Raw genomic sequence first — 26,336 nt, 5'->3', positions numbered from 1 at the left:
GTCAACGTTGTTTTTTTCTTAAAGAAAATAACATAGATCAGAAACTCAGCTCTATATAAAGGAAGGCAGCATCAGAGAAATAAATAGAGGCAAAAATAAAAACTTTTCTGTTTCTTAATTGATCTAGTAGTAATAGTTTCTTCAAAATAATAACAGCAACAATGTATCCAGTTTATGTATGTTTACATATATAAACACATATGCTTATATATAGGTGAAATGAATGACAGCAATGACATAAGTGATCAGAGTAAAGAATTACAATTTCTTTTTGTTATTACAAGGTACTCATATGACCTGTGAAGCAGTACAGTGTTCTTTCAAAGTAGACCCAGATTAACAGTAAATATATACTGCATATTCTAGAGCAACTATTTAAAAAAATAAAAGAAGTATAACTGATATGCTAAGAAACTGATATGCTAAGAAAGGAGAGAAAATGTGGAACCACATAAAATGCTCAATTAAAACCACAAGAGGCGTAAAAAGAACGGGAAACAAAAATAGAAACAAAAACAAGGGCAACAAATAGAGAACAGTAAGAAATATGGTAGGTATTATTTGAAGTATATCAACATTCACTTTAAACTTCAATGGCCTAAATGCACCAATTAAAAGACAGATTGTCAAAGTGGATCTAAAACTAAGACCCAGCTATACGCTGTCTGCAAGAAATTCACTTTAAATATAAAGACACATATAGAATAAAAGTAAATAGATGAAGAAAGATATGCCATGCTTTCACTAATCAAAAGAAAGCAAAGTAGCTATATTAATTTCAGACACAGACTTCAGACCAAGGAAAGTTATTAAAGAGGGGCATTACAAAATGAAAAAAGAGTCAAGTCTCCAAGAAGCACAATAATCCTTAAGGTGTATGCACCTAAGAACAGAGTGTCAAAATATATGAGACAAAAACTCATAAAACTGCAAGGAGAAATATATGAATCCGCTATTACAGTTGTAAACTTTAACATCCCTCTATCAGAAATGGACAGATCCAGAAGGCAGAAAAAAAGTGCCAACAGAGCTGAACTCAACACCACTCTTTACCAACTAGATATAATGGACATCTACAGTCTACGTTATCCAGTAACAGCAAAACACACATTCTTCTCAAACTCACATGGAACATTAACCAAGACAGAATATATTCTGGGCCATAAAATATACCTCAAAAAATTTGAAAGAATAGAAACTATACAATGTCTGCTCTTGGAACATAATGGAAGTAAACTAGAAAACGATAACAAAAAGAGAGCTGGAAAATCCCAAAATATGTAGAGATTAAACAAAACAATTCTATTAACACTTGGGTCAAAAAAGATATTAAGAGAGAATTTTTAAAATGTTTTGAACTAAATAAAAATGAAAACAACTTATCAAAATTTATGGGAAACACAGAAAATAGTAAAGGGAATTTATAGCATTGAATTCATATATATTAAAGAAGAAACAGGTAAAATCAATCACTTCTGCTTTAAGAAACTACAAAAAGAAGAGGAAACTGAACCCAAAGTAAACAGAAAAAAATAAATAATAACAGTTAAGGAAGAAATCAGTGAAACTGAATACAGGAGATCAAAAGAGAAAAATCAACAAAACTAAAAGCTGCTTCCTTCAAAAAAAAAAAAAAAAAAAACAAGCTTCTAGCCATGCTAAGGAAAAAGGAGAGGGGACACAAATTACTAACATCAGAAATGAAAGACAGACATCACTTTAATTTCCATGGACATTAAAAGAATAAAGGAATACTAAAAACAAATCTATGCCCACAATTTTGATGACACAGATGAAATGGACCAACTCCTTAAAAAATACAATCTACCAAAACTCAGACAAGAAGAAACAATCTGAATAGGCTTCTATACATTAAAGAAACTGAATCAATTAATAGATTCCCAAAATAGAAAGTACCAGAACCAGATGGGTTGACTGGTGAATTATAACAAGTTTCTAGTCTCTTTCAGAAGATAAAGGCAGAGGAAATATATCCTAACTCATTTTATGAGCCCAGCATTACACTAATATGAATACCAAAGGCATTACGAGAAAAGAAAACTAAGATCAATCCTTCTCATGAAGATGGATGCAAAAATTCTCAATACAATTTTTACCAAACTGAATTCAACAGTGTATAAAAAGAATCACACAGCATGACCAAATGGGATTTATACCAGGTATGCAAGTCTAGTTCAACATTTGAAAACATTTAGAAAACATTTTTCTAAAAAAAGAAAAATCACGATTATATCAACTGATGCAGAAAATCCAACACTCATTCCAGATAAACACTGTCAGTAAACTACGAATACAGGTGAAGTTGCTCAACTTGATAAAGAACATCTACATAAAAACTACAGCTAACACACTTAATAGCAAAACACTCAAAGCTTCTCCACTACAATCAGAAACAAGGCAAGGATATCCCTCTTATCACGCCTTTCAACACTGTAATGGGAGCATCAGCTAATGCAATGAGCAAAGGAAATAAAAGGTATACAGATAGATTAGGAAGAAAGAAAGAAAACTTTTTGTTCATTGATAACATGATCAACTATGCAGCTATCAGAAAGAATGAACAGAAAAACTCCTGCAACCAATATGTGATTATAGCAAGGTGGCCAGGATATGCAAGGTTAACATACAAAACTCATTCACACCCAGGCACAGTGGCTTATGCCAGTAAACCCCAGCACTTTGGGATGTGAGATCACTGCAGCCCAGGAGTTCAAGACAAGCCTGGCCAACATGCCAGGACCTTGTCTCTACAACAAATTTAAAAATTAGTTGGGTGTGATGGTGTGCACCTGTGGTCCCAGTTACTCAGGAGGCTGAGGTGGAAGGATTGCTCGAGCCCAGGAGATCGAGGCTGCAGTGAGCTGTGTTTGTGCTACTGCACTCCAGCCTGGGAAACAGAGCAAGACTGTCTCTAAAAAAGAAAAAAAAAACAAAAAACATAGTCATTCATTTTCTTATATACCAGAAAAGAACCAGTGAAATTTGAAATAATTAATTTGAAATTATTTGAGATTTATATTAGCACCCCAAAAAATGAAATACTTAAATATAAATCTAACAAATATGTACAAGATCTACACAAAGAACAGCACAAAACTCTGCAGAGTGAGAATATTCTGTATGATATTATAATGATGAAAGACATGTAATTATATTTGTCTAAACACATAAAATGTACAAAGAATGAGCCCTATCATAAACTATGGACTTTGGATGAAAATGATGTGTCAATGTAGATTCAATGTACCACTCTGCTGATAATGGAGGAGGCTACGAATGTTTTGGGACAGGCAGGGAGTATATATAATATCTCTGTACCTTCCACTTACTTTTGCGTGAACCTAAAACTGCACTAAAAAATGAAGTCTATTTAGAAAATATATTAAAAATGAAGATAGCCACATCATCATGATAAGAGTAGGCAAAATTAATTTTTACTGCTTACTCAATGCTTATATTCTGCTAATCTCATTTAAGTAAAACTACAAAATGAACTATTTCTGCAGTAAAAATTTAACAAGAGGCTAAGAATAGCCATGAAAAACGTGTACATCAACATTTAAAACTTTAAGTCAAGACAACTGTAACATTTTACAAATGTCCAACAGTATCTGAAAATTTAGGTCGGTCAACTGCTTTTTTGTTTTAATGCGAATAAAACAAGCACCAAAACAGAAAAGTAATTGCAACATTCAGACTAATACATAATTATAGTATTCACTGGGTTGGAATAAGCCTCTAGTTACCTCCTTCCACTATTATTTTTAGTAAGAAATTTTTTATTATTTGTGCACAAATTAGAGTGGTTGAAAACAATCATTCTTAATATTCACTGTTTTGGAGTTAGGACTGTTTTTGAAGAGGCAAAAATGAATTATATTTGTCATCACAGGCAATTCTTTAGAATGGCTTTTGATAGATAAATATACTTTTAGAGGAACCACTTGCTCAAACTACTATTTACTACGTAGTCATAAATAATAGTGGTCTGGGTTAAATGAACAACAAAGAATGTAAATTCTCACATACAAGTAAAAACAGCTTTTTATCCCAGCATCCATTCCCAGATGCCTAATGGCTAAGTTCTTTTCTCAAGTATGTTAAGTGAATTTTAAAAGAAAAATACAACACATTATGAAAAATACAGTACAAAGACTGACCAGATGGAAAAATCTGTTTCAACACTTTTTTTTTCCTTTTCAAAAGACAAAAAGAGACAAACGCACAAAGGAAAACCATTTAGCAGAAAGTACTGCAATAGCTGATGCGGCCAGATTTATAGTCACCTTTGACAGAGTGCTGCTGTGAAACAGCAGAGGTACTGCCATCACAAGAAAAGATTATGTACTTTAAAGAAAGAGCAGGATTAAGCACTCAACAAACAACTTCACAAGGAAAAGCTTCAAAGTTCCAGACTGCACTTATTTGAAAATAAAAAACAAGACCAAACACTATTATTAAAACACCTCCAATTGTTTAAAACTTGCTGTTTAACAATAGCTACCATGTGAGTTCTAGGACTCGTCATATATCTTACAAATAACAAGCTGTATAAAGCAAACCTTATTTTTCAAATGAAGATTAATATAAAACAAAAATTATCAGCTATTTTTTATTTAAAAACCTTTCTGGGTGAATGCTCACGTTAAAATCATAGCTCCAATAAATATAAAGAAATATGCTCAGCATGTTATCATTTCATTTATTTGTCATATATATATTTTTACATATACTTCCAAAAGAATACTAGTTGGAGAAATGGAATCAAGTAAAAATTAGCCTCATTTACTAAATAAAATTATATCTATATTTACTGCTACTGGATAATGCAAAGAGTGGTCAGTGGGCAACTATAAAATATTTTCAAAAAGTAGATAAAATTTCAATTTCCAATGAAATTACCATATATGTTCTTTCCAACAAGAGGCATGTAATATATCTGATTCTAAAGAAAGTGGCCAAGAATCTGAATTTTATTCTGGGAGCCTTATGAATTTTTTTGTTTTGTTTTTTGTTTTTGACATGGAGTCTCACTCTATCGCACAGGCTGGAGTGCAGTGGCGCAGTCTCAGCTCACGGCAACCTCCGCCTCCCAAGTTCAAGTGATTCTCCTGCCACAGCCTCCCAAGTAGCTGGGATTACAGGCACCTGCCACCACGCTCGGCAAATTTTTATATTTTTAGTAGAGACGGGGTTTCAACATGTTGGTCAGGCTGGTCTCAAACTCCTGACCTCAGGTGATCCGCCTGCCTCAGCCTCCCAAAGCGCTGGGATTACAGGCGTGAGCAACCGTGCCCAGCCATGAATTTTTAAAAAATACATTATTCATTTTTCAGGTAGTTTTTTCTCGGTTATTTTTGACAAACATCTGTAACATCAAAGAAGTCACAATATTTTAATAAAATGCTTACATTCACTTTTATCTTTAAAGGCATCTATCTAAATGTACCTACACATATGTATATGATATTAAGAAAGATATTAAGAAAAAGCTACAAAGGCAAGTATATTTTTAATTAAAATTAGGAAGTCAAGCTAAACACTTCAATAATTGAGCTAATCATTAAACTACCCTCAAAGGATGCCTAATTAAGCTACCTTTATTATTATACTAATCATAATTCCACAGAGATAACACACCTCTCACAAGATTTAAAAAAACCTATAAAAATAATTTACCTTGATATATAGAGTTACTATTATTAAAAATTACTGATTAAAAAATTGGCTCGGCGCAGTGGCTCACACCTATAATGCAAGTACTCTAGGAGGCTGAGGTGGGCAGATGGTTTGAGCTCACGAGTTCGAGACCAACCTAAGCAACATGACAAAACCCTGTCTCTACAAAAAAATACAAAAATTAGCCAGGCATGGTGGCGTGCACCTGGAGTTCCAGCTACTTGGGGGACTGAGGTGGGAGGATCCCTTGAGCCTGGGAGGCAGAGGTTGTAGTGAGCCGAGATAGCACCACTATACTCCACCTGGGCGACAGAGCCAGACCTTGTCTCAAAACAAACAAACAAACAAACAAACAAAAATTACTGATTCTTTTTAAGACTCTTATTTGTGACAAAAGGTTAAATTTCAACTAGTAACAAGTGCTACTAATGAAGTTTAAATTTAAAAATGTATTTCTTACTGAACATTCTTCTCTGTATATCCTTTAAAAACAAGTCAGGCTGATAAACTAAGGCAGAGATTGGAAAACTTTGGCCTGTGGGCCAAATCCAGCCAACTGCTTGATTTTATAAATAAAGTTTTACTGACGCACACTTATTCATTAGATATTGTTTATGGTTGCATTTGTGCTAATATAGAAGCAGAGTTGAGTAGCCGTCACAGAGACCATAAAGCCTACCACAATTTGCTATCTAGTCTTTTACAGGAAATGTTCACTGACTCCTACAGACTCAGATCTTCTTTAAGTGTCTGCACACACACACATACTCATCCACCCTATGACCCTTACTGAAGGACATAAAGTTGATCATTTAGGAATCTGTGTGTTCCCTCATCTTGATTTTATAATTTATACACTCCTACTGTCTAATTTCCGGACTCTTGATAAAGGAGAGGATACTGGCTGATTTTGCTGATTTGCATTACTTTGGACTGCACGGTATCTTTTCATACCCTGTAACATTCTTCGTAGTTTATTTTAAAAGAAAATGCCATTCCATATTACAGCTACAATTTCCAAAAGGTCTATTTTTAGACATTTAATGTCACATATTACTTATAAAGAAATGGCAATGCGGAAATCAAAATTTTAAAGGCTCAACTAAGAAAAAGATGGCTAAATAGGATGGAAGTTGGGATGGAATCAAACCAAAACATATATCACAAAGACATTGGGTTTTAAACATAAGAATTATTTAAACAGAGAAAAGTTTATTCTAGACTTAAGGACTCACTAAACACATGGCCATTGAGGAACACTCACTAGTAAGCAGTAAACTATGTCAACAATTCTTACCCCTACCTCCTTCACCTCAGCTTACCTTCCACTCATGGCCAAAAGAAAAAAGATAAGTTACATGGTAAACAGAGCTGGTGTCCAAAATTTATTTAAAAGTAAATATGAGGAAAATAAGAGATTAAACCAACCAACTAGAATTGCTAAATCTGAAAGTAGATGATGGCAATATACTTATTCAGAAATATTAAGAATGATAATACAGATATACAGAAGATCATGAAAAACTCCTTATTTTTATTACTGCTAATAAACATCAGAAATGTGTTCAAATTAAAGTGCAAAATAATTGTATTGTATAGAAACCTGAATGTCTCTACAGGAAGTCTAAGTAATTAAATTAGAAAGCACCATAACTTCTCCTTAGAATAATGTGTGCTGCATATGACTAAGGGAAGAGAGATGTATCAAGTACCTTTTGGCAGTTTTTTATTATTATAGTTTTATGAACTCTTAGTTTATTTCATAAAAATCATGTCAGTAATCACTTTGTTTTGCTTCCCAAGAACTTCTGTAGAACTATATTATGTTTAAAATCTATCTTAATTCAAATTCAAATCTAAAAGGTATTAACAGTGAAATGCCCTTTTCTTTATCAATCTGTTATACTCTTAAACAGATAAACATCTGTTTAGGTCAAACCAAAAAACTATTTCCTTATCTGCCATCCCAAAATACCAAGTATACCTTCTGATGATGCTAATATAGCAAATCAGGTCAGGAAACTTTCATTTAAACATCGAAAACAAATACACATTCTGATTATTACTATTACTGCTACACTACTGATATCCTAATTATTAATTTTCTTCTTGTAGCTGAGAACAGTAGCTCATAATCTTTAATCCCAGCTTGAGCCCAGGGGACCAGCCTCAGCAACATAGTATGACCCCATCTTTGCAAAAAAGAAAAAAAAAAAGAAAAAGAAAAAAGAAATATATATATGCGCGCGCGCGCGCGCGCGCACACACACACACACACACACACATATAAAATTATGTGAGCCAGGTGAGGTGGCTCACATCTGTGGTCCCAACTACTTGGCAAGCTGAGGCAGGAAGATCGTTTGAGCCCGGGAGGTCTAGGCTGCAGCGAGCTGTGATTGTGCCACTGTATTCCAGAAAGAAACCCTATCTCAAAAAAAAAAAAAAAAGAAAAAACTTCTTCTTGTAAATAACTGCCTCTTCCAGTGCATAAAGGTAAAGCCAAATTGATCCAACAATTAAGCTTATCTTTAGTGATACTCAAACCTATAGTCCAGTTACTTACATGTACATGCCCAGCAATTATTACTCCAAGTTATTACACTATACAATTACCAAATTTAGTACTCAAATTACATACTAGCAATTCAAGAGAGACAGTCTCTATAATAAATCTCTAAAGATTATTAAGATCATGTGATTAGGAACTCAATATTCTTGTTTAAGTTAATTTATTTTAATTTTACATCCTGACATTTAACAACCAAGGAAGAAGGTAAATTTTGTTAATGGTATTTTAAAAAGTCCTGGTTTCCTATTTCATAATGAGATCTTATCTGTTACACACAGAAAATGCTACAACCCACCATCTTAGTATTCAATGTGAGCTACTGTTTCAAGGAAAGACATTTGTGTTAGTTCATTCACATGCTCTTTCCTGGTCCCTTCTGTAAACAAAGGTTTACACTTGTGCTTCTACTGACTTGGATTATGAATGTAGTCAATGGACACAAAGCTGAGGGAGCCGCAATGGTATGGAGTCTGACACTTCATTCTCTTTAACAGGAACTCAGAGCAATCAACCAGAAGATCCCTCTACAGGAACACAGTCCAAAGAATTCCTAAATCCCCCCACAGAAAAAGAAATTCTAAGGTCCAAAAGTTGGAAGGATTCTTGGAAATAACACATCCCAATTTCCTCATTTTACAAGAAAGGAAACTGAAGCACAGAGATTTTAGTTGACTTATACAAGGTAAGTCTGAAGATTATTGGAACAAGAATCTCCTAATAATAAGGCAATTCTTCCAAAATGCCTTTACTTTTTCCTTTAGGATGGCAAAGTTAGGTTGTAATTTCAAATGAATCATACTGAAAACCAAACAGAAAACAAAGAATATCCAACAGAGATAAAAACTCATCTTACTTAAAGCAGAAAGGCTTACAAAGCACGGACTTGAATCTCCAATAGTTAACATATTCTTTTCAATTCCATGGTTTCTATCACATTTGTTTCCTTCCACAAGAAATCCATTGCAAAATAAACTGTTTCCAAGCAGATTCCATTTCTGGTTGTTCTGAAATAAATGTGCCTATTCCTCCTGCTGCGGTAGTCCATGCTAAGAATCACAACTTACAGCTGATACAGCACTTATTCTTCCTTTTATGCAATGTCCTCTTGAATGAGGAGCTAAAGGAGCTAAGAGTTGAGATATGAGCTGAGAATTTCAAGCTCCTTGTTTCTCCTGCACAACTACAATTCCAAATGACCAGAAGTCTTCCATGAACAAAAAAGGATGGAGGAGGAGGAAAGTGGCTATGAACAAAAATGATGGGGAGGGAGAAGAATGGATAAAATCTGGCGTGGTGGCTCATGCCTGTAATCTCAGCATTTTGGGAGGTTGAACTCAGGAGTTCAAGACCAGCCTGGACAATATGGTGAAACTCTGTCTCCGCCAAAAATAAAACAAAATAGTGGTGGCACACACCTGTGGTCGCAAATACTTGGTAGGCCAAGGTAGGAGGATTGCTTGAGCCTAGAAGGTGGAGGCTGAAGTGAGCTATAATCCTGCCACTGCATGCCAGGGTAACAGAGTAAGACCCCGACTCAAAACAAACAAACAAACAAAAAACACTGGCTAAATTCTAAACTAATTATTTTACTTTTAATTATTTCAAATGAAAATCATTTCCATTCTTTTTTCCATGGTATAATTATGTTTTATAGAATAAAATTAAGTAGCAAGTCAAAATATTCTAATGCTATCTTATAAGTACAGTACAGAAAATCATTAATCAATTTAGCATTTACCATATGTGAGAAACTTTCACATACATTATTATTACATCTAAGTAGCAATTTTGAAAACTTGTGGTTGAGAAGAACACAAGCTTTTTTTTTTTTTTTTGAGACAGAGTCTTGCTCTGTTGCCCAGGCTGGAGTGCAGTGGCACAATCTTGGCTCACTGCAACCTCTGCCTCCCGGGTTCAAGCGATTCTCCTGCCTCAGCCTCTGAGTAGCTGGGATTACAGGCGTGCACCACCACGCCAGGCTAATTTTTGTGTTTTTAGTAGAGATGGGGTTCCACCATGTTGGTCAGGCTGTTCTCAAACTCCTGACCTCATGACCCGCCTGCCTTGGCCTCCCAAAGTGCTGGGATTACAGGCGTGAGCCTCTGTGCCAGGCTGAACACAACCATTTTAAAAACAAACTCAAAGAAAAGAACAGTGCTTTTCAGTATCTTTTCCTCAAAGTTTGTATTAGCTACAAAAATAAATGAAATGAAGGCCTTCCTACACAGTTGCCACTCAGTATTCGCTGAGAGAAATGAAGGACCTGAAAATTAAAGCCACAGAAAAACTCTCATATTAATAATAATCATGTATTATAATAATGTAATAATCATGTATCCACCACAATATCCCTTCATGATCGTAAAAGCTACACACACACATTTTATTAGATTTAATCGTGACAATAACCTCGCAAGCTAGGTAGGGTTATTATTCTTATTTAACTGGTGAAGAACTTGGGCTAAATGCAGTGGTTCTCAACCAGGGGCACCTGGAAGTGTGTTGGAGGGTCTCGGTTGCCACACTGACAGGGGAGGCAACATGGGCATTTAGTAGGTGGGAGACGGGGATATTAAATATCCTGCAATGTGCTGGACAAACCCACAGAATTATTCTGCCCAAAAAGCTACCACTTTGAGAAACACTGACAGAAAATAAATGGACAATGCCAAACAGCTACTAATGACCTTAAATATAAATTCAGTAACAAAATTCTGGAAATCACCAAGGACCAGCCAAAAAAAAACCAAAACAAAACAGTGAAAGTATATCAAATTCTCACACTAAAATAAGAAGTCTAGGCTACTCTCTCAAAATGATAATACAATAAAAGTTAAAGATAACATAATTTCAAACTCAACATTTCTCTGCCACTTCTTTGCCAAGTTTTTCACTTCGCTTGTAATTGCCTCATTACTTTACTTGCAAAACCTTATCATCTTTAGTTACTCCCTAAGATTTTATACAAACAAGTCAAGCCCTTCTCCAATTCCCATTCTGCCACCCCTGTTTTGGATTCACTTCACTACCTATATGGATTAATAATTTTCTGTGAAGTTCACTTGGTCCATTCTTTTCACCTATACCACTACTCCACTAATCATGCTAAAAAATCATGCTTTCTTCCTGTCAGCATCTCCTATTACATAACTATGATTCCTAACTGAATATCATGCAGATACCTCAGGTTAAAATTCAAGACCCTCAACAGCCTCCTTATTTCTCCTGCTAACTCAATTATTCCAACTAGCCTCATTAGTATTCCTCCAAACTCGCATAATTCCCTTTTCCATGCTTTTGCCCATACTGTTTTCCTTGCCTAGAATAATTTTCCCACTCCTTCCTCCCTGTCATTCTGAATACTTATCTACCAATGTATAGAAATGTTCATCAAATGCAACAAATTTACATGTAACCTGACTTTGTGTAATGTCAGTAGAGCCCCAAATAATTCTCAAATTTCAACTGCTTATTTAGTTCCAGTCCTTTGGTTAGAACTGGAAACTTTTTGAAGGGAAGGATCACATTTTCATTTCTTTTGTATTACTCCTCTAGAATACATAGCTACTTGAAATCATAAAATTCTTCCTTGAAGAAAACATTTAATACTGCACCTTCATTTTTATAGTAAGGAAAAAAAAAACTAATTCAAGGACATGTAATTATTTAGTGGAAAGAGAAGAACCAGAATTCAGGCCACAATTTATAATCTAATGTTGTCTGACACTCAAGTGCTTGTTAAATCAACTCTAAGGTAAAAAAATCATTTTGTAAGCCTGTCTCCAGCAACATTACTCTGCATTATAAGACAATCCATGCCTCATCAAAACAGAGATTGTCTATTTCACTGTATTTTCCACCAGTCAAGAAGACAATGAATGAGGTTCTTCGATAATCATTTGACAATTCATTTTTAAACCTCAAATTTTTACACAAGTTCAGTAAACCTGAAATTCCATTTTTCTGCTCAGTCCTTGAAATATTCATATATAAAATGACCTCATTGTGTTTAGAAAAAAAATTTACTTTAAAAATAAGATCAGGGTAACCCATGATTACATTAAAGTATGAAGCAATTTGAAATTTTAGTAGTAAATCAGAAGTCTAGATAAAGACAGTAACATTATTAAAAATACCTTCATTCTTCAATCTCATATTCTCTCCAGAAGCCAAGAAGGTTTAGCATTCAGCATATTTATATCATATGTCATTTGCTATACATTAATGTAGTAAATACATTTAATTTATTTTGCCTCATTATTTGTTATGTATTATTAAAGGATTAAGATTTTTCACTAATCCTTGTCTACAAACATTAGCTATCAGATATATCTTTCTTGTTTGATTTTTTGGTTTTAACCCAGAGTAGATAAATCAATTTAGTAAAGTCTTCTAACATTTAGGAAGATATTCATCAGTCAAATTACATACACATTTGGAATTGTAATAGCCTAATCTTACTTCTGGAAACATCACCTACTTTTCAATCTGCAAGGACAATACTTTATCTAGAAGTCTATTTTCTGCTCTAATGATATCTTTTAGGATAACTGTGTTACAGACTACAAGAGTCTAATATAAGAAGAGAATAAAGGATCAAAAGAAACCAATTACAATAGGAAAATATACAAAAGATCCAAGTCAAAATATACACACTTGTAGTAAATCTGCACGTTAACCAAATGTGGAGATTCGGAATTTAGGTGTCCAGTTTCAAAAATAACAAAGAAAGAGACACTAACATATACCTGAAAGCACATATATGGAAAATGAGATAAAATAAAAAGGGCTTAGTCATTTTCTATAAATCAGAACCATAATAAATAAAGCTCATAAGCTCATCTGCTACTTAAACCCAACAGAAGGAATGACTAGGTGGTATTACTGGCAAGCAAGCCAATTTAGCACTCTGGAATGTCCACAGAAATCTCATAAAAAGGCAAAGTAGAAGGTAATTTAGTAAACAGTTTTCCATACTTCATTCTTAGTAAGGAGGTTCTAAAAAAAACTTTAGAGTATAATTGCAAACTATAATTACAGGTTCACTTTTATTCACATAATATTTAACTATAGAAAGTACACCAAAAGTTATATACAAGTGACAATTTTGGCCACCTGATCCTTGATTTTAATTGGCAATTCACAGTAGGCCTAACGCTTTACACCTTTTGTGCCAACTTGCTAATTACACAAATGCATTAGGGTAAAAGTGTTGTCTAAGAATCTGGTTTTATAAAATCAGCCTTGCTGGTGGTACTCACTTATAATTATACTAAATTATAAAAGGGCCAGATTGGCTGTTACAAGGAAAAGAGGTTATTTACCAAAAGAATGTCGAGACCACACTGGGAAAACAATAAAACCTAAACTCATTTTACAGAAAAGCAAAATAAGGGAAAAATAGCTGATTTAATTCAACTTTACTTTCCTTCTTCTAGTCCAGTTATGAAATTATCTTGTTGGGAAAAAAAAGAAACTGCTTTCAGTTCCAAAGAATGCATCTAGATCCAGCGCTGTACTAGTCTCGTCACTACAGAGTTTTGCTGAACACTCAGGGCCCACACTGACAAAATAACTTCATTCCCGTCTTCACACAACAACCCTAAACTAGATGGTCTTGATCACTGAGTTCAGGAATAAAAATATCTAACAATTGAAGCCAAAAAACATTCTGGTCATAACTATCTAGATATTTGGGCAAGAGCACTTCAGACATACTGTCTCAGAAATTAACAGATTCAGATCTAGCCTGGTCAGATTTTGTCGTTTATAAAGGTATGACTGCGTAGTATTTACTATGTATAGTAGACTTCACTTAGTAACACAGTTCAATAGTCCATCCTAAAACTTCTATTAGCATTTTGAAGATAGCACATTAAGTGACAAATAAAACTTGAGGCATTGTCTATCTATCTATACATATATATATATTTGTATGTATCACATAGTACTTCTTTGAAATAATGACTTTAAAATGTAAGTAAAATGCCTGGCACATGTTTAACTCAAATGCAGGTTCCCTCACTCCTTCTCAGGAACCAGAAAAATCTAAAATATAAAGGGGTAAAGCTCCTCCCCTATCCTATATTTCTTTTCTTTTTTTTGACAATAGTAATGTCTATTGAAATCATCTAGTGATTTTTTTTTCTAGTTATCACCAACACGTTACTCATTAATATGCAGGAGGTAGATATCCCACAGATAGATGAATCCAAATCTTAAGTTAAAGAATATATTTAGGTTAAGTATGTTTCAAAGTCACAGTAAAAGAAAACACATTTCAACATAAAAATAGAAAGTGAGTCGTCTGTACTGTTCTCACTAAAAAATTATCTTGAAAAAAATCTTTTGAAGTATTTAAAAAAATGCTTGATAAAACTAATATAGTTCATACCTAACCAGGAAAAGTAATTCTATACTACTAGTTTAATGTATAGTAACCTAACAGTTTTTACAAATACATAACAAATGTAGACTATGAGAGAAAAAGTATATCAAGAGAAAAATTTATCCCCATGCATTTTTCAAGAAAACGCTCTAAAAACTGGTAGAAATATTAACCATTTATAACTATTCATAGAAAATTAATTTGCTACACTTCTGCTAATTGTTTTTCTACACGGACATGCCAAAAACAACCAAATTCAGATTGAAATCCAATCTCTAATTTATTAGAATAGGTCATAAGTTCAATATCTACCATGCATAATATTTTTAAAAGTAATTGTCTTTAAACCTCATCCTTAACATACCCCATTCATCACACCAATAGTATAGAAGCAGATATATTTTTCCTTAGAAACTTCTATCTCCTTACAAATAAAATAGTTATCATAAAAAAACTTTAGACCTCTATTTGGATATATGTTTAGCTACTATAAACTAGGAGCTGAGAAACATCACAGCAGTATATAAGCTGAATTATAATCAAGGGAAAAGCCAACACATGATTTCTCATAGTATATATCTGATCACACCAACAGGAAAATAAAAATTTTCTTTGGAACTAATCAGCAACACAGAAGGACTGGGCAGAACAAAGTAGAAGTTAAAAAATAAAATTAAAGAAAGGATACAGCCTTAAAGCACCAGTCTGAGTTCCCACTGCCAGGATCTTCTGTACAGGATCAAAGGCCAGGGCTGAGGGTTGATAGGGAAATCCATGGCGAACAGTCTAGGGATGGGCAAGTGACATCACAGCAACCAAGGCAGCAAGCGAAATTTTAAAACAGAAAAGTCAATAGAGGCGTTAGAATTTAGAACCACTACCACTGATGCAAAACACATACACATGCACTTACTGCTTTTGAAAAAATAAGTGAAACCTACATTAACAAAGTTATTCACATAGAACCTGAAACAAACAAAAATCTAGTCCAGTGATATACTTTAATTTCGCTTTTCCATAATACTGGTATTCCATAGAAGAAAATCTTTTATTAATATTCTATACTACTACATCCGACACCAGATGACTAAAGTTTGCAATGGTCCAAAATTCTGTAAACCCATTAAATGCAATTCATACTTTATTTTGGCAGTATTCATTTCATCATTACTTTATTTGGATGCTAACGCAAGTACTTCTAAGGAAAAGCTGTCATATAATTACTTTAGTCAAGCATTCAGTAGAGCAATAATCAAACCTCTATCCCAACATTTTACACTTGTAACAGAATGAAGATGAGTACAACATACATTTTTGCAATTTACTATTAAGGCCATAATCATTTTAGGGCATTAGACCTATATATATATATATATATATGCACACTTTTAATTAACTCTGACATACAAATACATGGCTATTTATGAGAAAGGCAGGTATTAAAACCGAGGCAAGTTTGTGTTTCTCATTAAGCAGCTGGTGACTTAATTCGCTGCATCATTCTTTCTGAATTACAGAACGCTATGGCAATTATCGTGCCATTAACAGGCAAAAATCTCAGTACTTTTTAACAAACATAATGATAAAAAGAACCCTGTGATTTCATATCGTAAGCCACTTACACCACATTTTAAGGGAAAAGTGATGAGCAAAGGTGTGGTAGAACAGGTTTGGCTTTTTGATAAACAACATTCATTAGACACCGTTTCCAAAGGAAACTTCGAAGTTGGTGAATCATATTAAAACGCTTGAATATAAAAGCTTCCAGGTTATTACTGGCAGTGTCAGAATACGATTAAAGGTGGGATAATAGTTTGAAGCAACCTTGAACTGACTGCTGCATGTGCAAAGGGGAGAGAGAAAAATCAATGAAAAGGAGTAAGGTATCAATCTCCAAAATAACCCACCGAAGAAACGTTTGCCAAGGGAGGAGCGAGCCTTTTATTAGAGTTATTATTATTATTATTGGCGTTCTCTTCCCTTGCATTCCCATGTAAAGCCCGAGTAGCCCCCTTAAAACAACCCCAATTTTTCAATGACGGCGTCGCGGGGCTGCGCGTTCCGTTCACCTTGCAGAGCTGAAAGTGCTCGGACTGGAGCGTTTCCTGGATCTCCGGCTCCCGGTTCCCAGGCGGATGCTGCTGCTGCTGCTGCTGCTGCGACGCCGAGGACGAGCCGGCGGTCAGGCCGTCCAGCACCTTCCTGATGTTGAATTTCCTCATGGTCTCGGAGGGGCTCCCCCGCAGCCCGGGAGGGGAGGCACAGGGGGTCCCCGGGCGGGGGAGACCACCCGGGGCCGAAGGCAGCTTCGACCGCGGAAACGGAGGAGTGGGAGTGTGAGGGTAAGGAGGCAGCTGGGGGGAAGCAAAAGATAATCCGAACAGGAAATACTGCGACGACAAGAGCGGCGGCCGCAAGAAACCTGGGCGGCGACCCCTCTTCCTCCGAGGCCGCCGCTGCTTGGCGCGGCTGCTGTGGTGCCGATTCAGCCGCCGCCGCCGCCGCCGCCTCGCTCCGCGGCCCGGCAGCAGCAGCAGCAGTGGCGGCGGCGCCCGAGCCCGCTCAGCCCAGCCTCACCTGGCCGCGGGCGGACTCTGCGCCGCGCCGCCGCCCCGGCTCGCCCCCGGCGCCGCCACTGTCGCCGCTGCGTCCATGGCCCGCGGCCGCGCCGCTGCTCGCCCGCCCCGGCCCCGCAGTCCCTCGGCGCGTCCTCCGGCTCCTTCTCCTCCTGCCGGGGGTTGCCGGCTCTCTGTCCGCGGCCGCCGCTCGGCCTCGCACACAGGGCGCCTGGTGTGGGTCCCCGCGCCGCCTGCCTCGCCCCGCCTCGCTCCTCCGCCGCTGGACCGGCCCGCCCTCGCCGCTCCCGAGCCCGGCTGCGTTCCTCAGGCGCCGCCGCGGCCGTCGGCTCTCCCCGCCCAGCCGCTCCCCCTCGCCTGACAGGGCGCCTCGGCACACGGCACCAACGCCCGCCCGGAGCAGCAGCGGCAGCCGCGGTTACAGCGCGGGCCGCGGCGGTGGCGGCAGCAGGGCCTCCCAGGAGCCGGGCTGCGGTACCTGCGCATGCGCGCCGCAGCCCGGTTCCCCCACCCTGGCCCCGCAGGCCCCCAGCCCCCCAGCCGGAGCGAAGCTGGGGCTTAAATTATCTTCTGCGAAAATCCCAGACGCTGGCTAAATTTCTCCCACCCCAGTCGAGTTGCCAGAGTATGCAGCTGCTTCTCTTGCAGCTGGCATAGTAAAAATGTTGACGACTAACAAGCAGCAGGAAACCTTTCTTTCCAATTCAGTCATTACAGCAGGGGTTGATGCTTTCTCGCCGTTAATGGGGTGCACGCTCCTGGCCGCTGGCTGCAGTATTATTGTTCTTGCTTTATTGACGGGCTTTGTTTTTGTTTGATTGGATTTGAGTTTTGAAAAAGAGCGTCTAGACAACGATATGTCAGAGGCAGGAGGATGATGGACTTAGGTACTAGGAAAAGGAGAGAAACCTAGACGGGAAAAAACGGGTTCTTTCCTACAGCTGTTACTGTTGGTGGAACGTGTCTGGTCTTAGCAGTTAGCTGCTGGGATGGAAGAGGCTGCCAGCGGGGAACGGCTCCAGGGCCGGTGTCAGCCCCGGCCGATGACACTACCCCGCACCCAGCCCCTCGCCGGGGAGGAGCGCGGGTGGCAGGAAACGCCGCGCTGCCACTAGTTTTCAGAACCTTCAATCCGCCCTGACGCTGATGAGCCACTCAGTAATCCCCTGGGAGCTTCACTCTAGAACGGGGAAAGGGGGATAGGATGAAGTTTTTGCTCAGATCTTTCCGAGGCCGCACTGCCCATCTCGCGTGAATGCTTGGAGACAAATGCCTGGCTCAAGTTGGAAAAGACAGACAGAGATTGTGCCGGGGAAACCCCCCGGAGAGTGCGTTCAACAGGACAGGTGGACGGAAGCACAGGTACTTGATTAGGAAGGATGTGGAAATAGGAAAGACGTAAGGAAGGAAGGAAGTGCAGGAAGACTAATCCTAATTCGGGGAGAGGGGGACAGGTTCCTGGCGAATGACTCCTCGCGCGCTCTGGTCTGCGGAAAAGCCACGGAACCGCCACAAAGGGTTTTTTTAAGTTCCAAACCTGTCAGAAGCACCCGCCCTCTTCTTTGTGAGGTCGGCTCCCTCTCCTTTAGGGAGATTCTCGTCACCCTATTGGTTGAGTTAACCAGCATTCAAAAGCAGTCAGCGAACCAACTACGACTGGGCCCAGGGATTTCGGGAAATGTAGTCCACTCTGCAGCTTCCGCATCCCAGGACGATGTCTTGCATTTGGAACCTACAAAATTTTGATTTGTCGTTTAATATTTATTGAATTAGTTGATTCACTGGGTGCAACGACCAAGAAAACAAATTTGAGGACATTCCTAAACTATTTCCAAGTGGCTCTGAATTTTTTATTAATTTAGTTCTCTAACATTTTGTTGTCAGGCGGTGTGCTAGGTACTAAAGACACGAAAATGCAATCCTTGCTTTCAGCAAGCTCACTACGGTCTAACGGAGACGACTTTTAACATAAATAGTAATTGTAAAACGATGTGATGAGTCCAATGATGGAATAATGAAGGAGGACGGCAGAGGGCCACTTAACTGGCCAGGAAGGCTTAGATCATGCCGGATAAGGAGGAGCAGACCTAGCGAACAGGAGGCAAAGACCATTGGAAGACAATGGGGAAGAGAGCCTCAGAATTACCTTGAGAGCTTTTTAAAAGTACATGTGATTCCACAGGGGGAAATTGCAAAGCAGACAGATCACAACCCCATAGAATTGTATGATCTGCCTTTTTACTTACCTAGATCTAAAATAAATCTATTGGATAATTTTTCATCATTGGATTATAAAACTTTCTAGAAAAAAAGACAACTTCTTGTTGAGAGGCTTTGTGGTGTAGTGGGAAAATATAGGCTTTGTTGTCAGCCAGCCATGAACTTCAGTCCAGGCCATGGTAATATGTGTAATCTTGGGCAAATTTTAAATTTTTCTAGGGATCAGATTCCTCAGGTTTAAAATGAGATTAATACCACCTTCTTCTTAGAAATTTATGAGCATGAACTGGAGGGGGAAAAGAAAGAATATGAAAAGTTTGTACTACATGCTTAGTACTCTGTAGACACTCAAAAATGTCAGTTTCCTATTCTGTCAGGGTCCTTGAGGTAAAGGGGACTTCAAAGAGTCACCAATTTAAGCCAGTTTCCTACTTCTGACTCTAGAATGTTTGTTTTTATTTCTATACTCTATCTTTTCCATCAGGTTATGAGCTCATTCTGACATTCTCAAAATTTCAGTTCTTAGTGGATACCTGGAATTTAAGATGGATATAGCCTACCTTTGTGAACTTGCAGTCCATCCTCTGTGCTCAGAGACACGGGGACTTATCCAAAAATCCAAATGGCCAAAACCAACAATGGCCCAAAATAACGACCTTTATTATAGCAAAGGTAAAATAATCGATCCTCAAACTCACAGTAATTCTTATAAGTCAGTTAGAATTAATCAATTTGTTTTTTCAAATTAGAACTGAAATTTTGAGAATTTTATTTGGAATTAAACATTTTAAGTTTAGAATTAAATACATTAAACTAAATAATCTATATTATTCATTTTTAAATTGAGCACAAAACAGAGAATTTTACCCATCATAATTTCTCAGAAAAGTTGTGTTTATTTGTTTTATTTGAATGAATGAGTAAGTATGTTGATTTCAAGCAATTCAATAGCTTCTGCCTTTAGGTGACATTCTCCTGAATGAAATTATTTCTTACCTGTTTGAAGAATGGACCATAAGGTGATGATGTAATAGTATACTACTGACAAATTATAAATATATATCTTACATTTAGCTGAGTCAAGGTGGCACTAAAAAATATTCTGCCAACACAATGAAAATAATGACAACTTTTTAAGAAAACGAAACTACACATACACTAAAAGAATGTTAGCATATGAAATTGACAGGTGCAGAAGACTAAAGACCAAGAATTCATAACATTTCTGAATCTATCAGTCCTCATTATCCAGTTTAAAGGTTACCAGACTAATGCAGGACCTGGTACAGATCGCAAAGGTAAGCTGGATGCTGATTGAGATGGAGAAGGCAGAGACTGAAAATAAACATTTTAATGAGAAATTATTTAATGGCAAAAGCTTTCTGGAAAGTAGAACAAATCTACCTCACTTGCTAGCATTCATTTTTATTGACTTAGTTTCAGTTTATTGAGTCCTGAAGGCTGTGTGCATGACAATAATTAATTCACTACATAGTTTAATAGACTGTTGAATTTAAATTATTTGGAAATTGCAGCACAGATGTTAATTAGTTGGTTTGTCTAGTTCAAGCCACCTTTTCTGAATGAGTTCCCTAGCCCCTGCTAAATGATGGGCCTGGGCAACTCTATTTTAATCAGGTCCCCTTGTTTCCTGGTCCAAACCACTAGGATCTGAGACTGAAACCAGAAATAAGGCAAGCCAAGAGATAATCTTCTGGGAATTTGGAACTGGATTACAAAATTACAAATTAATCTGAATGAGGAGGAAGCCATGTTGTCCTAGGGCTGGGTAGTGTGTTTTATTTCCTACACACCACAGCTGAGTGTACCCATTCTTAGACAGAACTCGGGAGGATGGAGCAGACATAGAGATGACAGAGAATGAACACCAGTGACCCAAGGAGGTCGAGAGTAGAATCTTGATTTCTGACTTTCTGGTTCCCGAATCTTATGCTTTATGGAAACTTGAGACATTCTTTCCTTCTTTGCGTTAAGTAGTTTGGTTATATTTCTGGTTTTTGCAATCAAATATTCTGATAGCAGTTTAGATACAACTTGCATCTAATTGTAAAAGAAAGTAGAGATCATTGCAGCCATCTGTCACTCGCCATTTTTACCTTCTACTGTCAGTTCTTCCTACAGTGAAGAGATGGCTGCAATAATCCAGCAAGGGGTTGGTGGCTTGGACCAGAATGGTTAAAAGTGATTGTAGTGCACAGGGGGTTAGATTCGGGATTATATTTTAATGGTAGAGCCAAACAGATTTGCTGATGGTATGGGGGTATCAGAGACAGGAGAGGTAAATATGATGCCTCGAGTTTTGGCCTGAGCACTTCAAAGTGTGGTACTACAATTTCATTTCCACAATTGTGACTCCTGAGTAATTTCTGGTTACCATTTGTTCCTCAGTGGACTCAACAAATATCATTAGCTAAATGCACAAGACTCATCTGGGAACAAGCAGAATCCACTATATTATGATTTTTATTTTTTTAAGACGGAGTTTCACTCTTGTTGCCCAGGCTGGAGTGCAATGGCATGATCTCAGCTCACCCCAACCTCTGCCTCCTGGGTTCAAGCAATTCTCCTGACTCAGCCTCCCAAGTAGCTGGGATTACAGGCATGCACCACCACGCCTGGCTAATTTTTTTGGATTTATGGTAGAGAGGGGGTTTCTCCATGTTGGTCAGGCTGGTCTTGAACTTTTCTTATTTTTTTGATGCCAAGTCTCACTCTGTCACCCAGGATGGAGTGCAGTGGCGTGATCTTGGCTCACTGCAACCTCCGCCTCCCAAGTGCAAGTGATTCTCATGACTCAGCCTCCCAAGTAGCTGGGACTACAGGCATGCGCCACCACACCTGGCTAATCTTTGTATTTTTAGTAGAGATGGGGTTTCACCGTGTTGGCCAGGCTGGTCCTGAACTCCTGACCTGAAGTGATCTGCCCACCTTGGCCTCCCAAAGTGCTGGGATTACAGGTGTGAGCCACCACGCCCGGCCCATCGTGATATTTTATAAGCTCTGGCCTTTCTACAAAAACAGATCAGGCAGATGTTAGTGAGCCTTGACTATTGCAGAGATTACCTCTGTAATTTAATATTTAATATTATTTGTAAGGGTGTAATTAAACTATAGACGAAAATGTCTAGACAAGGGTCAGAAAGTCCGAGTGAAGAGAAAATTCCAGAAGTGCAAAACAAAACTAATAGAACCAAATGTACAGTTAAATGTAAATTAGTAGGCATTAATATATAATATGAGTGAAAAATAACGTCAAATTCTAAAAACCTAGACCCTGATCAGGCAATCAGAAATTGCTTGATACATCTTCATATATTTCAAGTGCTGTTTCTACAATGGGAATGGTATTTCTAAAATGGGAAGAGTATCTGAGGTAAGAAATAATGCTCCCACTAGTCTTAATTTTAATATTTTAGGATTTGAATATTATTGTAAATACATTGAACATTTTGCTAAACTTTTCCCAAAGGGTTTGCTTTTCTTTTCAAATAACTCATTAAAATTTGATTTGTGGACTAAAGAGCAAGCAATAAAGCTTGTTCCTTATGGAATTACTCACAGCTAATATGCTGTGGTAATGGAATAAGCTTGAAACAGCAGTATAAGTTAATATTTTGTTCCTTCCTCACCTTCACTGCCTCCTTCCACTGCATCCCACATTCCACCCCTGGATTCGCACCTATATATATATTTATATATAGACAGCGACTAATCGTATATCATATTACTTCTAAAAAGTATCCTCAAAGGGCAGGCCAAGCACACCAAGTGTGATTCTGAGGGCTGTCGCCCAGGCTGGAGTGCAGTGTCCCGATCTCAGCTCATTGCAACCTCCGCCTCCCTGGTTCAAGCGATTCTCCTGTCTCAGCCTCCTGAGAAGCTGGGATTACAGGCACCCGCCACCATGCCCGGCTAATTTTTGTATTTTTAGTAGAGATGGGGTTTCACCATATTGGCCAGGCTGCTCTTGAACTCCTGACCTCAAGCGATCCTCCCAGCTTGGTCTCCCAAGGTGCTAGGATTACAGGCATGAGCCACAGCGCCTGGCCATCTTTTTTTTTTTTAATTAAAAACTATGCAGCACGCAAAGTAGTACTCTTCATCTGAAAAATAGGTCAGTAACTAAATACCAACATACTAATAGAAAACTGTCTGCTTTTTCCCCTCAGAGAGAGTTGCCTGACAGGGCAGCCCAGTGAGACAGTGTTAATTGAGACCGATGTAACAGTGCCTGCCATCATAGGCTCTGGGGCTGTGTCACCCCTCTTAGTCACTGAACTGTGGAACATTTAGATGCAAACTCTTTTCTTTCTGGTCAACCCTAAAGATTACCACATAAGAAATCAAAAAGGACCAAAACAAAAACCTTAACATAAGGAGGGTGGGAACACTTTCTCTAAACACCCATCAGAGCCAAGAGAATCATATTAATACTAACAATGAGAACATGCAAAGGATGCTAATTAACTCTTAGAAGTTTTTTGCAGAAGGTAGGAAAGCACAGTCTGTATCCATGGGATGGAGTTCCTCCAAACAGGACTAGGTATCTAGCTTTAAACTCAGAATGGATTTTTTTAAATGTGTTTGTAGGAAACACTACACACTTTGTCCAAAGATAATGTACCTGCAGACCTAAAACTGGAGTACCTGCTTCCCCCAGCCTGGGTCAAACAGCTTCCACTTTGGGGTAAATTTCTGGCCTCCTAACTACCTTTAGGCTTGTGCATCAGCTGCTCTTTTTTTATGGCGTTCTATTATTCTATTTTCACACTTCCCTAGTCCCAATTCCACCTTTAGTAGCCATCACACTGTTCCTGATTCTATGACCAATGGCACAAACTAAGTTCCTTTAGGAATGCAATTTTTTTAATGCAAAATCTCCATTAAATTACCTGGTAACATGTTAGTTAACCAAAATGTTAGTAAACCAAAATGTTAGTAAAATGAATATAAAAAATATGGACTCTACCCCAAATAAAACTGGGCCTTTTAATTCTCAGCATACTCTCTCTCTTTCTCTCTTTCATGCAAACACACACACACACACACACACACACACACACACACACACACACCCCTAGCTCCAAAGCCTTGGAAAACAATTTAGATATTGTTTTAATCTGTTAAGGCCACTTTTGAAGGAAGATAAAACACTTAGCATAGAAAAACATCCTCTGAGTTCTCTTCACCCTTTTATCAGCTTCCCCACCACCTTCTACCCCAGCTCAGGGCAGTTTTTCAAATACTCCCCCGCCACCCCCATGTCCCTCTCTCCTCAGAAAGCCCAGCCTTTGCTGGATGGCTTACTTGCTCTCTCCAAATACCCCCTCATCTCACCTCCTAGACTGTTCTGTTCTATATATTTTCTTATGTAGCACTATATACTCCCTTCTCCCTGACACTCAGCTGATAGCCTTAGCTAATCAGGAAGGGAAAAAAAGGTGAATAGGTCAGAAGCACAAATAACGAATATTCTTTACAAAGGAAAGACAAGCAATGTAACTACTTACACTTTGGTATTTTAGTTCCAATCTATTCCTGGCCCATAAATAAATCGAGAGAAAAAAATAATCATGATGTTGCGGACACAAAATTATTAAAGTCTATAAAGCAAGGGAGGGATGGAAGGTAATAGTGTTAGTGCATTTTCCAAGATAGAGGATCAAAAGTCTGAATCTTAGTGTTTGTTTACCTGCCAGCAGGGTGAGCATTAGTATTTCATCCCACAAACATTAACTGTGGGCCTACTATGTGACAGGTATCTTGCTGGATGTTGTGGGGAATACAAACATGATTCAACTTGGTTTTGGTAACCAATGGGATGGCAATTTAGTGGTAGGGAAGCAGAATCCCCGAAAGGTAAGACAAACCCAATGTCAAAGGCATGTTTTTATTCTCCTGAGGATAATTACTCTGGCTCATTTCACACTCTGTAGAAACACTCTCCCACTGGGCATATACTCATCACCACGGTACTTGGTCCCAGAGCATGGGCCTCCAAGGATAGAACTCTTAGGGTTGGAAAACGTGGCGGGTGGAGGAGGCAGTTCCCTGAAATCATTCAATCCCTTGTCACTCATTCAGAACCTCTAACTACTCCCACTAAATTTCATCCAGGTCAGCATGACCCAAATATTTCTACCAAGACTTAATCTCCTTGTTCAACAGGCCCCCAGTACAACTTCCCTTCCTTGGTTTCCTCATAACCGTAATGACAGTATAACCTCAAGGTGTGGCTTCATAATTAAAGTAAATGGGGGTTTTCACATTTGCATACAAGATAGTCACTATTCACCCTTCGGCATGGAGTGCCATGCCTCTTTCGATTTTTGTTGTGATGAAATAAGAAATGATCCTTTCATTTCAAGACTATAGGAAGAAAAAGAAAAGGGATACCAGGCTGTTTCTTTGCTTCACATCATTTTTTAGCAGCTGGATATGACTGCACTTTTGAGAAGAAAGTGAAAACAAAGTAGTTTGAGACTATCAGTCAACCAAAAACATTTTTGATTAGGGCCAATAGATTTGTGAGGGTAAAGGAAACACCGTGAAGATTTTAGTGACACTGTGGGTTACATCTATCAATGAGTCACATTCTCTGCCCTGTATTATTTCAAATGATTCATATTTACTTTTCAGTCATGAAGTTTGTTTTTTCTAACTTAATATAGGATGTGTCCAGTGACCTACAAGAGCATCCAAATTTAGTAATCTGTAGTTTGCCTAAAATGTGCATATCATTGATACATAAATTCCTAGGCAGTGGCTGCCTCTTAAGCTAGAAATGTTCTGCTTATTCATGATGAGAGGGTTTGTTAAATTCAGGAAATTGAGGAGGAAGTTCCATGAGAACATTATC

General features: G+C 38.0%; 1 protein-coding gene across 3 annotated transcripts in view; it reads right to left on the bottom strand.

Annotated features, from left to right (window-relative positions):
* The window catches only part of STXBP5 (syntaxin binding protein 5), a 185,580-nt gene extending 168,698 nt beyond the window's left edge, over window positions 1-16,882 (bottom strand). For all 3 annotated transcript variants that reach the window (XM_003311531.7, XM_016956444.4, XM_003311530.7), the window contains exons 1-2: window positions 16,730-16,882; window positions 15,349-15,446 (exon numbers count right to left, since the gene is read on the bottom strand). In XM_003311531.7, coding sequence (XP_003311579.1) covers window positions 15,349-15,446; window positions 16,730-16,882 — 251 coding nt within the window. The remainder of the gene's footprint in view (window positions 1-15,348; window positions 15,447-16,729) is intronic.
* Window positions 16,883-26,336: the final 9,454 nt, after the last annotated feature.

The sequence above is a fragment of the Pan troglodytes genome, chromosome 5, assembly GCF_028858775.2.
Source record: "Pan troglodytes isolate AG18354 chromosome 5, NHGRI_mPanTro3-v2.0_pri, whole genome shotgun sequence".
NCBI classification, from domain to species: domain Eukaryota; kingdom Metazoa; phylum Chordata; class Mammalia; order Primates; family Hominidae; genus Pan; species Pan troglodytes.
The sequence above is the reverse complement of the archived record's forward strand: the minus strand, read 5'-3'. Positions and strand labels throughout refer to the sequence as shown.